At 44.3% G+C, this 13,858-nt stretch overlaps 1 protein-coding gene across 9 annotated transcripts in view; it reads left to right on the top strand.

Moving 5' to 3' along the window:
- Smim3 (small integral membrane protein 3) overlaps positions 1 to 11,910 on the top strand; it is a 52,688-nt gene extending 40,778 nt beyond the window's left edge. For all 9 annotated transcript variants that reach the window (XM_052742242.1, XM_052742240.1, XM_052742239.1 and 6 more), the window contains one exon: positions 10,604 to 11,910. In XM_052742242.1, the coding sequence (XP_052598202.1) occupies positions 10,611 to 10,793 (183 nt within the window). In that variant the 5' untranslated portion in view covers positions 10,604 to 10,610 and the 3' untranslated portion in view covers positions 10,794 to 11,910. The remainder of the gene's footprint in view (positions 1 to 10,603) is intronic.
- The last annotated feature ends 1,948 nt before the right edge of the window (positions 11,911 to 13,858 follow it).

Raw genomic sequence — 13,858 nt, 5'->3', positions numbered from 1 at the left:
CAATTTGTTATACAAGTGCAAGTTTTATGATTGTACGTTTGAGAAGTCTGAAGGGAAGCCTCACCTCTGCTTCATGGAGGTGAGGGAGTCACAAAGGGTAATTAAGTTAGTTCAGAGGCAGCGTTTAAAAATACATTTTATTGTTTGTGCTTTATTTGTACATATGTCTGTGCACCACATTTGTGCTTGGTGCCTGTGGAGGCCAGAAGAGGGCATCAGTTTCCCTTGAACTGGAATTACAGATGGTTGTGAGATGCCATGTTGGATGCTGGGAACTGAACCTGAGTCCTCTGCAAGAGCAGCCAGTGCTCTTAACAGCTAAGCCATCTCTCCAGCCACAAGGCTACTCCCTCACTTCCCACCCACCAGACAGGGTTTCTCTGTGTAGCCTTGGCTGTCCTGGATCTCACTCTGTAGACCAGGCTGGGCTTAAACAACCAAAGCCATTTTTTAAAAAATGTTTTTATCTTGTTGTCCACTTTAAACTAAAGGAAAAAAGCCATTTGACAACCAACATATGAGAAATTTTAATTTATGAAAATTAGGTCATTTAAATATGCTATGTGATGATATTGGTTGAGTATATTAATTTTGACTTTTGCCAAAGAACTTGATTGCTTACGAAAATAGTTCCGCTGGATGGTAGTGGTGAACGTCTTTAATCCCAGCACTCCGCAGAAGCAGACAGATTTCTGTGAATTCGAGGCCAGCCTGGTCTACAGAGTGAGTTCTAGAACAGTCAGGCCTGCACAGTAAAATCCTGTCTCGAAAAACCAAAAAAAAAAAAAAAAAAAAAAAAAAAAAAAAGAATGTTTTTCATACAATATATTTTGACCATTGTTTCCCCTCCTTCCTCTCCTCCCAGATCCTCCCCGCCTTCCACCCATCCTGCTCCATGCCTTCTTTCTCTCTGTACAAAATAAACAAGAAAAACTACATTTTTTAAAAAAGCTGTATACTTGCTCTTGTTAATGAAAACAAAATTCAGTAGTTATTGACTTCTAGTAAATTGACTAAATCAGTTAAGCCCTCCTACCATTCCCTCCTCCTCCTTTCTCTCCCCTTCCCTCCTCTCTGTCTGTCTGTCTGTCTGTCTGTGTGTGATAGTGTATATAGTACATGTGTGTGATGTACATGCATGTGCATGTGTGAGGCCAGAGGAGGATGCCGGGTCTTCTGCTCTATTTCTCTTCACCTTATTTCCGTGTGACAGGGTCTCTAAGTGAATTTAGAGCTAGGACGGCAGCCAGCAAGTCCCTGTAATTCCCCGTGTCTGCTCCCGGCAGCCTGGGGTTATAGGTGTGTGCACATTGCCATGCTTGGCTTTTATGGGAGCGCTGGGATCCAAACTCAGTCCACATGCTTGCACAGCAAGCCCTTCTAGCTACCGACCCATCTCTCCAGCCCCCCTGTGGATGGCGTCTGGGACAGGGGTTTCCAGGTTGTTGGTCTCTTATTCAAAGAATTGACATAAAATAATAAGGAAAACTTTGCAAAAGTAACAGGGAAACTTTGTTCAAAGCAAAACCAGAGAATAGATCAAATATGCTGTCAAGGTGACAGTGGCCATGTGAGTGAGGTATCCAAGGGCCCTGGTTAGTGTTGGGGCTTCCTGTTATGGGGCTCAAGGGAGGTTGCTGCTAAGGTGCAGGAAGTTCTCAATTTTGATTGACAGTTTTAAGTTTTACTTTTTATTTCTGAGATTATAATTTAATTGTAACATTTCTCCCTTCCCCTTCCTCCCTCCAAATCCACCTATATACTCCTCCTGGATTGCCTTCAAATTCATGGTCTCTTTTTACTAATTGTTCTTGCACACACACACACAGTATTCCTAAACATAACCTGTTGAGTGCATATAATGCTGCTAATGCTAGCTGTATGTATGTTTTCAGGGCTGACCATTTGGCACAGAACATGCAATTGGTGTTCTCTTCCCTTCCCAGCTTTCCTCAGTTGCCTGTAGTCCTCTGTGTATGGTTGAGGTCTGTGGGCTTTCCCTGTCCAGTTTGGCATGTCCACTGGTGTTCTCCTTGTTGAGCTCACATTTGGGCAGTCATGTTAGTGAGACTCAATGGATGTAGCTTCCGATGTTACTAGGAGGCACAATTTCACAGTGAACTCCCCGATCCCTGGCTCTTATAGTCTTTCTGCTCCCTCTTCCGCATGTTCCTTGAGTCCTGGGTATGGGAATGTGTTGCAGCTGTCTTCATAAGTTTTAAATCCATTTCTTTGTTCTGTTTGTCCCTTCCCACAATGCATTTAATTTTAACTACTTAAGCATGGGCATAAGATGGTAAATGGGAAATTCTCTCTAAAAATTCTCTTAGAAGACACAATTTACTTTATTTTATTGCACATGCACCAAACCAGTTCAGGCTGAATCACTCCTCCTGCCTTCTTACTTAGATGTATTAGGAATATGTTTGAATGCAAATTGTCCAGATTTGATCATTACTAAGGGAGAAACTTACTCCGCTGTCCAGTGCGTGTATAGCTTGATTCAGGTTGCCAGGTGCATTGTGGAAAGGGGCGTGTGTACATAGTAAGGTCAGGCAAGGGTCTCAGGCTGCCGAGTACCTATTCGAAGAGTGGCTTGTGCAGAGTCCCCATCAGCACTAGTCTGTTCTTGCCTGATTCACCCGCTTCTGAGTTTCTGAAACAGGCTGACTTTGAACTTCTGATCCTCCAGCCTCTGAAGTGCTGGCATTGTGGTTGTGTGCCACTGTGCCTGACTGTTAATGCCATTTCTTGAGTGCACATCTCTGGAATGCATGCTGAAGTTTATTGTTCACTCATGAGATAAATCAAGTCTGCTAGCTCAAAATGACAGCAGTTGAGACTGACTGCTGTTTACTGCCTGTAGTCATAGAAACTTCATATTTTTATCAATGGTAGGATTAAATTTATGACGTAAATGGTTTGGGCCAAATTCCAACATGAACCATTAATCAGAAATTACAAGCAGTTTGTCTGCGAAGTAAGTGATAAGGAAATTGATCTATTGCTATTCATTAGATGTGCCAAGATACACGTTTTTTATGTAGTGATAGGGGACCGATACACCCGGATGTTGAAATGAGGTCAAACAGGAGCCAGCCTCAGAGGCTGAGGGCCCTGCTGTTCTTCAAGTTTTTCTAGCATGCAGTTAAAGCTACAGAACATGATTTGTTTAGTTCTTATTCTGGGGACAAATTTATTCTTTCATTGGTTTTGGAGCTTGTTACCTGGGGAGAAACAGCATGCTGAAGGACCCATGCTCAAGGACAGAGAAGAGTAAGATGTAGATAGAGCTGGCGCCTGCCCATGCGTATGCCTGAGAGTCCTCCAACAGTAGCTCAGGAAACGGAAAGGCTCAGGGAGAACATGACAGTTTTTATTAGGAGAAAAACATTTAATTTTAGACTATGTAAATTTTTCGTTTTGTTTTAGTACTGCTTTTGTTGTTGTTGTTGTTTTGTTTTTGGGACAGGGTTTCTTTGTGTAGCCCTGGCAGTCCTGGACCTTGCTCTGCAGACCTGGCTGGGCTTGAACTTACAGAGATCTGTTGTTGTTTATTTTTTCTCTTTACTCTTTTGGGAGCCTATCACCCAGCTCCCAAATAAATCACACACAGAGGCTTTTTCTTATAAATGTCCAGCCTTAGCTTGGCTTGTTTCTTGCCATCTTTTCTTAACCTAAATTATCTCCATCTGTCTTTTGCCTCTGGGCTTTTACCTTTATTTATGTATTCCTTTTCTTTCCTACTCTGTGGCTTGCTTTGTAGCTGGGTGGCTGGCCCCTGGAGTGGCTGGCTCCTTCTCTGGATACTTCATCCTTTTTTCTCCTCCCAGATTTCTCCTTCTGTTTATCCTTTCTGTTTGCCAGCCCTGCCTATCTTTTCTCTTGCCTTGCTATTGGCCATTTTGTTCTTTATTAGACCACCAGGTGTTTTAGACAGGCACAGTAACACAGCTTCGCATAGTTAAACAAATGCAACTTAAACAAAACTAACACACCTTAAAATAATATTCTACAGAGATCCTCCTGCCTCTGCCTCCCAAGTACTGGGATTAAAGTCATGTGCCAGTACCACTTGGTTGGTATTACTTATAATTTATATTGTGCTTATGTGCTTAGTTAGGGTCTCAAGGATATTTATTCAACCCTTCAGAGAGGACAGGAACTCAAGCTGCCCATCCTTCTCTCTGTCTTCTACTGAAGTATTTCCTCTTATCTGTTTCCTCCCTTCGGTTTTCTTTGTTTTTGTTTTGAGACAGTGTTTCATGTAACCCAGGCTTCTAACTCACTTGTCATGTAAGATGACCAGGAGCTTCTGACCCTCCTGTCTCCGCCTCCTACAAGTTGAGACTAAAGGCATTCCCCTCTGTGCCCAGTTTATGCTGGATCCTTTGCTCATGCAGAGTAAGCACCTCAATGGATCTCTGTCTCCCGCCCACGCTTTGAGTTTTAAAGACAATTTCATTTGTGCTGGGGAGATGGTTCATCTGTTAAAGCACTTGCCACAAAATGGGGAAGACTTGAGTTCAGATCCCTAGCACCCAGGTAAAAAAGGTGGATGTGGCATTGCATGCCTGTAATCTCAGAGCCAGAAGGTGGAGCCAGGAGGATCTGGGGGCCTGGTGGCCAGATGGTCTAGTAAAAATTAAACTGTGAGCTCCAGTTTAGTGAAAGTCCTTGTTTCAAAAAATAAATTGGAGATTGACAGAGAAGACGTATGACATGGACCTCTTGCTTCTCCATGCACACTTGGTGACTCATGCACACTGCCCCCCACATACACATGTGTGTGTGTGCACATGTACTCAAATGTACACAGAACTCATAACCCATCACTTCACTTGCACCAGAGCAATGCTGGTATAGTCTTGAGTGTGGGTTATAAACAGTATTTATTTACGTGTCTTGCTTGCTTAGTTTTGTAGGAGCAGGGGTATGATTAGAATATGTGTTTGACTGAGTGTGCAATACCAGGCATGGATTCTCTTCTGTGGAGTGGGATTTAATTCTTACTTCAGAAGGGCTAGGAGTGCTGAAGCCCTCCCCTTCACACCCTCTGAAACAGGACTGGCTCACACTTTCATAGTCCATGATTTCTTATTGTGGATGAGCCCTGAAGCCTGCTTTACTGTAAATGACAGGTTTTGCTTATGAAAGATCCGTCAGGGAAGTTGTGTTCCCGGCATTTGAAGTTTCAGAGACTGTTTGATGTTAATAGGCTTCCTGGAAGACTTTTGTGGGGTTCCTCTGGCCCAAGGCAGGCTAACTGTTGATGCAATCAGGAGACCACAGAGTGATTTCTTCCACCCCCATGCGTCTTGAACAGTTTGTGTCTCCTGTGACTCAAGCTTCTGTGTCTTCGACTTTGGAGAAAGTGACTCCATCTCTGTGACTGAGTCAAGCAGCCCGTGCCTCTCCCTTCTCTGCAGGCCCCAGCCTGACAGTCCTGGTACTGGGCCTCCTGCCAGAGGCTCCCTGATCATCAAGTCTGAGCAGCCTGGCTGTGAGGCACACAGGCCAATTCTCAAATCTTAGTGCTGGAAAAGGCCTGAGACCCCAGGGCCTCCCAAACCTGGCTGTGTATTCAGATCGCCTGGGTGACAGGCCAAACAGTCTCCCATCATCCTTTAATCTTTCAGTAAGTCAAGGTTGAGGCCCAGAAAGCAGTGTTTTTGTTGTTGTTGTATCCTAAGGTGATTCTTACTTCCCATAGTCTATACCATTTGGTGACTCTTGATCTAGTCTAAAGTCTTAATTTTATTTAAAAATTATACATGTATTTATCCTTTCAGCACAGAAAACCAGGAAGAACTTCCTCTCCAATTCTATTTTCCCCTCTATTCAGTCAAGATAAAGAGATTACAATACATGCTCATGTTTAGAAAATTCAAGTGACCTAATACCACAAAAAATGAAAAGCAAAAGCATCTTGTTGGTGAACTCTACCAGAAGGTGACCGCTATTAACCCTTTCTTTGGATGGCTTACTCTCACAATTATTTTCCGTGGTTGTGTCCTTACTTTCCCATCTACTCAATTTACAAAATCTAAACCCTATACACATTATCTTGTACCTTATTTATCCTTTTTTTCCACTTAAATTATTTAGGTGGGGGCTGAGGATATAGCGCAGCAGGTCAGGTGTTTGCTCTCTGGCACTGTGTGAATTGAGTATAATGCACACGGGTGAGCCCAGCACTCTGGAGGTGGAGGTCATCTTTGGCTACATAGTAGATTCAAGGCCAACCTAGTCACATGAGACTTTGTTTTAAGAAAATATTGGCAGCAGGTGGGGTGGGTGGAGCTGGATTGATGCAGCAGTTAAGAGCACTTGTTGCTCTTGCAGAGGACCTGGGTTTGATTTCCACAGCACCCACATGGTAGTTCACAACTGCCTCTAACTCCAGTTCCAAGGGATCCCACTCGTCTTCTGGCCTCCATGGGCACTGCACATAGGTGGTACACAGATGTACATGCAACCAAAAACACTCACACACATAAATTAAAAAAATAAATCTTAAAAATATTTTGGAGTTCATCAATGTCAGATTATCCCCTCCTTTCCTTATTTCTCCCTTTCTCTCACCCTCCCCCTCAGATAACATCTCTGTGTAGCTTAGGCTGGCTTCAAACTTGAGTTCCTCTTATGTCTGTCTCTGAAATACTGAGTTACAGGCCTGTGCTAACATGCCCAGCTTTCAAGGGCTCCACTTCAAAACATTATCATTGAATTAACTTTCTACCTTCTGAATCTCTAGAAATGGAGATTAGATTAACACAGGGATCCATGAAGGACACATCCAGTCTATATCTAAACCATAGCATGTGGATATTCCTCATTTAATCTTATTATTAGTGGACACTTGAATTGTATCCATTGTACAGTATGTATATGTTGGGTTCTCTACTGGTCCTGGGTGTGATGGGTACTACCAGAGAGTGGTAACAGGGGCACTGAATCAGAGGCATTAGGAAAGACAAGCTGGTGGTTAGGGAAAAAGGAAATAAGGGTGGAATTGGGAATTTTGCTGGGACCTGGAGTCATAGAATTAGAGGTCTTAGATTAGACGGGCTGTAGGAGGTTATGCCAGCCTCACGTCGTCTGGACAGAGAGTGCACTGCATTGTTCGTCCCGAGCTGTGCAGTGAGGTGACCTGGGGAGCCAAAGTCAACTCACTGAAGGGAAAACAGGGGAGCTGTAGGTTCTTAATATATTTTTCTCTGCACATGCCAGACTTCATTTTGTTTTTATTAACATATATAATCATACATAATAGGGTTAATTATGACATTCTCATATATGTGTATAATCTATTTTGATCACATTCTTATTGCTCTCTTGTTTCCCTCTTAATTCCTCTGATCCTTTTCCTAACTAACCCCTATTTCTACTACTACTACTACTTTCATATCTTTAAGAAAAATAAAAAAAAAGATGTTTACTTGTGTGTGTGTGTGTGTGTGTGTGTGTGTGTGTGTGTGTGTGCACACCACACACTTGAGGACACCGTGGTGCATATGTGGAGGTCAGAGGACAACTTGGGCGATTCATTTCTCTCCTTCCACTGTGTGAATCTCAAGGATTGAACTCAGATGGTCAGGGAGAGCAAGTTCCTTTACCTGCTGAGCCACCTCACCATATCCCTCCATATTTCAGTGACCCAGTCAGTTTCATTGCGGTTGTTTATGGGAACATGGGTGGAAAATTATTTTCAGGAGCATAGGTGTCTCACTGATGACCACACCACTGAAGAAAATGTCTTCCCCACAACCATTGACTGCCTATAGATCCTCCGGGAAGGGGAGACTTTGTGAACCCCTCACCCATCCATGGCAGGATATCGATGGGCCCAGTGACGTGCGGTCTTGTGCAGGTAAGGACAGCTGCTTTGATATCAAGAGTGCAGTGGCCATGTTCTACCCAGAAGACAGCATTCCACCACAGTCTTAGGCTTCCTCTGGCTCTTCCGTTCTTTCTGCCCCCCCTCTTCTGTTGTGTTTCCCGAACCTTTATAGGGCATGACATAAATGTTTTATTTACGGCGACATTCAATAGTCATGTTCTGCACTTTGACCAGTTATGAGGCTCTGCAGTTAGTGCTGTCTACTATAAAAAGAAGCTTCTCTGAGAACAGCAGTAATTTATGGGTATAAACATAATTATTTAGAAGGCAGTTTGTTTAACATTGAACTTTCTATGTTGTTTTTGGAGGTGGTATTCCATGCAGCTGTTTCTGATGGTTGCTATTGATATGTTAGATCTGGACAAAAATTAATGTAGACTAGGAGAAGAAGATGGCATTGTCTAGTCATATCCCAAAGTTTAAAACATTTCACAGGGGCTGGAGAGATGGCTCTGCAGTTAATAGCATTTATTGATCTTCCAGAAGACCAGAGTTTGATTCCCAAAGCTAACATCTGGGGGAATCCACGCCTCTAGTATCTGAGGGTACCTACACACACACACACACACACACACACACACACACACACACACACACACACACACGCAACAGTGTCAACAGGTACACGCATACTAACTTGTTAGGACAGAAATCCTTGCTAGATTGTTTGAACCTAACTACTTAGTACACGGAGTTGCAAGATACTTCTTTGGCTTGAGGTACTTTGAGAACAACTACCAAGACACTGAGACATTGTGAAACAGAATGTCTTACCTATCTGAATTTAGTTAATTTTTTGGCAAGGTCTTGCTACATTGTAGCCCAGGTTGGCCTCAAACTCCTGATCTTTTTGCCTTATCTTCTCACTTGTGTTACAGGCATGTTGAACTTTCTTTTTTAGATACCAAATGGACATTGGTTTAAACAGAACCTGGAAATTATTGGCTGGCTCGTATGTTTGGCATGTCTAGGGTTGCAAACGGCATCAAACGTGGCTTGGTTCAGGTGCTCACTGTCGAGTGATATCAGATGAGAGCTACCAAGGCTCTACCTGTGTTTAACTCTAAGACAGGCGCTCTACCTGTGAACAAAAGAGCCCCACCCTTTCCAGATATACAGCCTTTCAATTTAGCCACCCCGACCCTTTCCCAAGAGCTTGGGCATAAAAGTACTGGAGAAGACTTTGGTGGACCAGTCTGAGTCCCTAAGGTATTCCCAAATGTGGTTATTGAGATTCTCTATGCTATGCCTAAGTCAGATCTCCATCCTTGTGCTTGGTGGATGTCCCAAGGAACCCACAAGGAATAAGTAGGCAGGCTTTCTGTAGAAAAAAGAAAGTTGCCTCAATCCTTGCCACAAACAACAGGACCTAAGTCCAATTCCCAGTGTCTGTGTAAAAAGCTGGGTGTGGTAGTGCATGCTTTTAATCCCAGAGCCAGGGAGCCAGAGGCAGGCAGATCCCTGGAGCTTGCTGGCAGTCTGCCAAGCTGAATCTACAAGCCCTAGGTCCCAGTGAGAGACCCCGACTCAGAAACCACGCTGTGCATGGTAGCTGGAGCTGAGTGGGGCCAGTTAGGATGGTTACAGATGCGCTCTGCCAGCTTTCCCACAGTGCTTTGTGTGCTACTGTTCTTGCTTGTGTTTCTCTGTTACCATGTGGCTGTCAGCAGTTTTAAGAAGAGGAATGAAAGTGGTGTTTTTCCTGCCCCAGGGTTCCAGTGCATAATACTAGGTTCTGCTGAGATGAGGGCTGTGAGGGGCCACAGTATAAAATTCAGGGGTCACTTGGATTTTCCAAACACTTTGTCTTCCTTAACCCCGTGAAACCCAAAGATGCCTTGAATATGTATAGGGGCTTTCTTTTCTACTTCCTGCCTAATTAAAAAAAAATACGGCTATTATTAAAAAAAAAAAAAAAACACCCCAAAGCAAGATAGATAATACCTGAGGAATGACATTCAAGGTTGTTCTTGTCCTATATCTTCCATATACAGAACATACATGTTCATGTGCATATGTACACACATATTCTCCTTCCCCCCTAAAAAAGCAATGGAACACAACAAAAACAGTGAACTATCACTTTATGGATGAGGGAAACAGACTGGTAGTTTAAACAATAAGCATGAAAAGTTCATCTATCTGGGTTTATTTCCTAGGCCAAATTCATGACATCTACATGGCTTTGATTTCCATTGTCAATCAATGGAATATGGGAATCATGGGAATAACTGAAGATAAAGGCTAAGAAACCTAACACGAATAGTTATTGAAGTCCCTCATCATTGGATTGGTAATTGATATGAGGATAGAATGAATTAGTAGTCATAAAGTGCCTTGCATAAGGGGCAGGAGAGGTGGCTCTGTGGTTAAGAGCACTTGCTGCTTTTGCAGAGGAGTGGAGACAGCCCACAGGTCAGGCGGCTCAGAACCACTTATAACTCCAACTGCAGGGGACCTGAAATCTTTTGGTCTCTGCAGAAACACGTATGAATGCAGACATGTGCACTTGTGTGGACACACATAATAAAAAGAAATATTAAAAAGTGTTTTGCATGTTCTTGGTAATAGGATACTGTGGCAAATGATGCCATCACACCACTAATGATCACAGCAACTCTGACTTCTGGAGATCTCCTTCCTAGGAGGGTGGCAGGGAGAGGGTGCTCGAAATTGACTTTCCTTTCCTGTCCATTCCAGGGCCGAAATGGATGCTATCAGCCAATCACCTGTGGATGTCCTGCTTCCCAAGCACATTCTGGATATCTGGGCCATTGTCCTCATCATCCTGGCTACCATCGTCGTCATGACCTCCTTGTTTCTGTGCCCGGCCACTGCAGTCATCATCTATCGAATGCGGACTCATCCGGTTCTCAATGGGGCTGTCTGAGACCATTGAAAGTGGGATGGCGTGTGATAAGAACACAGGTCTCTCCCCCAGCCTCTTCTCAGAGAGACAGTGGAGAAGATGCAGGAGTTGGACTTGCAGTTTAGTTTTGATTCTGCAGCTGGCTGACAGTGTGAATTTGACCAAGGGACCTAACGCTCTGGGTACCAAGCTCCTTAGCTTTCAGCCAGGGGTCATGGTCCCTGCCTCCCGCTTCACAGGGTTGAGAACCATGGAAGTGAATGCTGTTTGTGAGCAGTGAAGCCACACAGATGTGTGCCGTGCAGTGAGAAACTTTGCAGAACCAAAGATCCTTGAAGCTGCTGATGGTAAAGGAGGTGAGGGAGACTGGGAAAGAGCAGCTTTGGCCAGGGCCCCTCGCACCAAACCATGGAAGTCTACCCCATCCTCAGCAAATCAAACTTCTGATTTGTGAAACTTCTTCCATTTTTCTCTGTTGGGGAGAAGGAGCTGATATGGCAGAGAGAGAGAGATGAGCACAAGTTTCACAAACTTCTCTGCCAATCTCTGCCCCGTGTGACTCGAAGGAGAGCTTTGCCATAATTTAACAGTGCCCAAGGTGTTAGTGCAGTGACTTGCTTTCTGCACTGAGTCTCATGTCTCTGTTAGCTTTGACTCTCAAGCAGTGTTAGAAATGCAAGGTGGCTGAGTTTTCTGCCCAGCATTCTAGCCCCTTCGTGTGACCCCCAGGAGAGAATTTCCCTCTGCCTGAACTTTGTTGTCGCTATCTTCGTGATTTTGTTTAGTCATTTTTGTTTGTGGCACTGGAGAACTCGGGGCCGTGTTCTGTCATTGAGTTACAAGCCCTTCCAGCTCCAGCAGCCATCTAAAGTACTTATTATTTTAAGAGATTTCCCAGGACTCTTGAACCCGACTCAAAACAATGATGGTTATTTTAGATGCTATGATTTATATTTACATAGAGATATTTCTAGACTATTAAAGCTTTCCCTTTGATACTCAAGTCAGGGGCATCTTGGGATCTATTGTTATGTAAGAAGATAGCATAGATATTAGGATTGTGTCAAATGATGCTGACTTTGATCTTACTTCATTGATGTATGCATCCAATTTCCAATAAAGTGCCGCACTGACCATGTGTAAAGTTTTTCTTTTAAGAATACCTACCTGGGGCTCCCAGGCAGTGGGATCGGGACCTGTCCCTAGTGCATGAGCTGGCTTTTTGGAACCTAGTGACTATGGTGGGACACTTTGTGCAGCCTTGGTACAGGAAGGAGGGGCTTGGACCTGCCTCAACTGAATGTACCAGGCTCTGCTGACTCCCCATGGGAGACTTTGCCTTGGAGGAGGTGTGTTGGGGGAAAGGCTGGGGAACGGGAGGAGGGAGGACAGCAGAATCTGTGCTTGGTATGTAAAATGAATAGGAAATCTCTTAATAAAAAATATATATTAAAAAAAAGAACACCTACCTGAACTCAGAACTTAGATAAAAGGATTCAACTCAACTGTGTTTTGCTTTTTCAGTTCTGCTGTCAATTCAGGGCTGTGTTCACGCTAGGCAATGGCTTTACCACAGAGCTCTGGGCCCTTCCTTCAGGATGCAGTTGGCAGTCTCCTTCAGTTCCTTGGGAACGAGTTTGCAGTTGTAGTTATGGTTTGGAAGATACGAAGAATGGTCCTGTCCTCATCATCCTGGCTACCACTGTTATCATGACCTACCTCCCTGTTTCTGTGCCCGGCACTGCAGGTATCATCTATCGAATGCGGACTCATCCGGTTCTCAGTGGACAGGATCACTGTCCGCATTGTGGAGTGAGGTGCTAAGTCCAGAGCCCGGAGGATGCTAAGTAGGAGTGTAAGGGGCAGAGAAGGAGAAGACAGAAGCAAGGAGATTGAAAGGCCCATGCAGTATGAAGGAAAGGTCCAGTCACACAGGCTAAGGAGTGAGCAGGCTATCAGGAAGCCAAAGCAGAGCGAACAAACAAGCTTCCCACGGACAGCACTGTAGTAAAGCGGCAAAAGTTAAGGGGGCGTGGGGAGGCTGGCAGAAGGAATGTGTCTCGGTCCACTTGTGCTGGGTGTTGGCTTGCACCACTGTCACAGAAGCACCTGACCTCACGGGAAGGAGGAAAGGTTTCTTGTGGCTCTGTTTCAGTTCATCATCGGGAAAGCATGGAGGAATTGGTTCCAAACGTCGTAGAGGGACCTTCAGAAACAGCTGTTCTTGTGGCTTCGATGAGGAAGCGGAGAGCACAGCTGGATTCACAAACGGTGTACAGAGCGGTTCTGCAGCACTAAGACTCTGTGTGTTCTTTCTGTTCATAAAATCGCCTGCCTGTCTTCCTGATTCAGGGCCACCAATCCGTTCTCTGACAGTGTAGGTGTTTTGTTTTGTTTTTTCCCTTTTCTGGAATGTTAGGTCAATGCTGGTGTGTGTGTGTCTTCGAGGCTTGTTTCTTTGAAAACGTATGCTTTCAGGAGTACCTTAATCTGTGTATCCACTTGGTTCTGTTTTACACAGGCTTGTGCTGCATCCTGCTTATTGTCCGAGACAGCGTCTCTCAGTGATCTGCTTTCCATTTTAGACAGGCTGGCTGGCCAGCAAGTTCCTGGGCTCTGCCTGTTTCTTCCCCTCAACCCCCAGTGGGGTTACCAGCACACACTTGAGATTTGAACGCAAGTCCTCATGCTTACACAGGATGCTGTTATCCACTGAGCCATCTCTCCAGCCCTTTGTATAGTTTTATATGAACACAGCCTTTCATTCGTCCTTAATTTTTTTACATATTAATTTATGCATATATGTATTATACACGTAGGTGGAGGCGAGAGTTCAACTTGCTGACATCAGTTCTCTCCTGAGCACGTGGGTCCCAGGGATTGAACTGAGGTGTCAGGTTTGGCCGCAAGCGCCTTTACCGGCTGAGCCGTCTCACTAACCCTGCTTTATTTTTCTTTGGTAAGTACCTAGCATCAGCAATGCTGGTTAATGTGGAATTTCTATTTTCTAAGACTGGCAAACTATTTCCTATGGGCGCATTCCCAGCAGCATGAGGCGAGGTTATGCTTGCTAAGTGTCTTAAATC

This window comes from Peromyscus californicus, unplaced genomic scaffold, assembly GCF_007827085.1.
Source record: "Peromyscus californicus insignis strain IS unplaced genomic scaffold, ASM782708v3 Scaffold_17__1_contigs__length_78620276, whole genome shotgun sequence".
Taxonomy (NCBI): Eukaryota; Metazoa; Chordata; class Mammalia; order Rodentia; family Cricetidae; genus Peromyscus; species Peromyscus californicus.
This window is presented reverse-complemented; position numbering and strand designations above follow the sequence as displayed.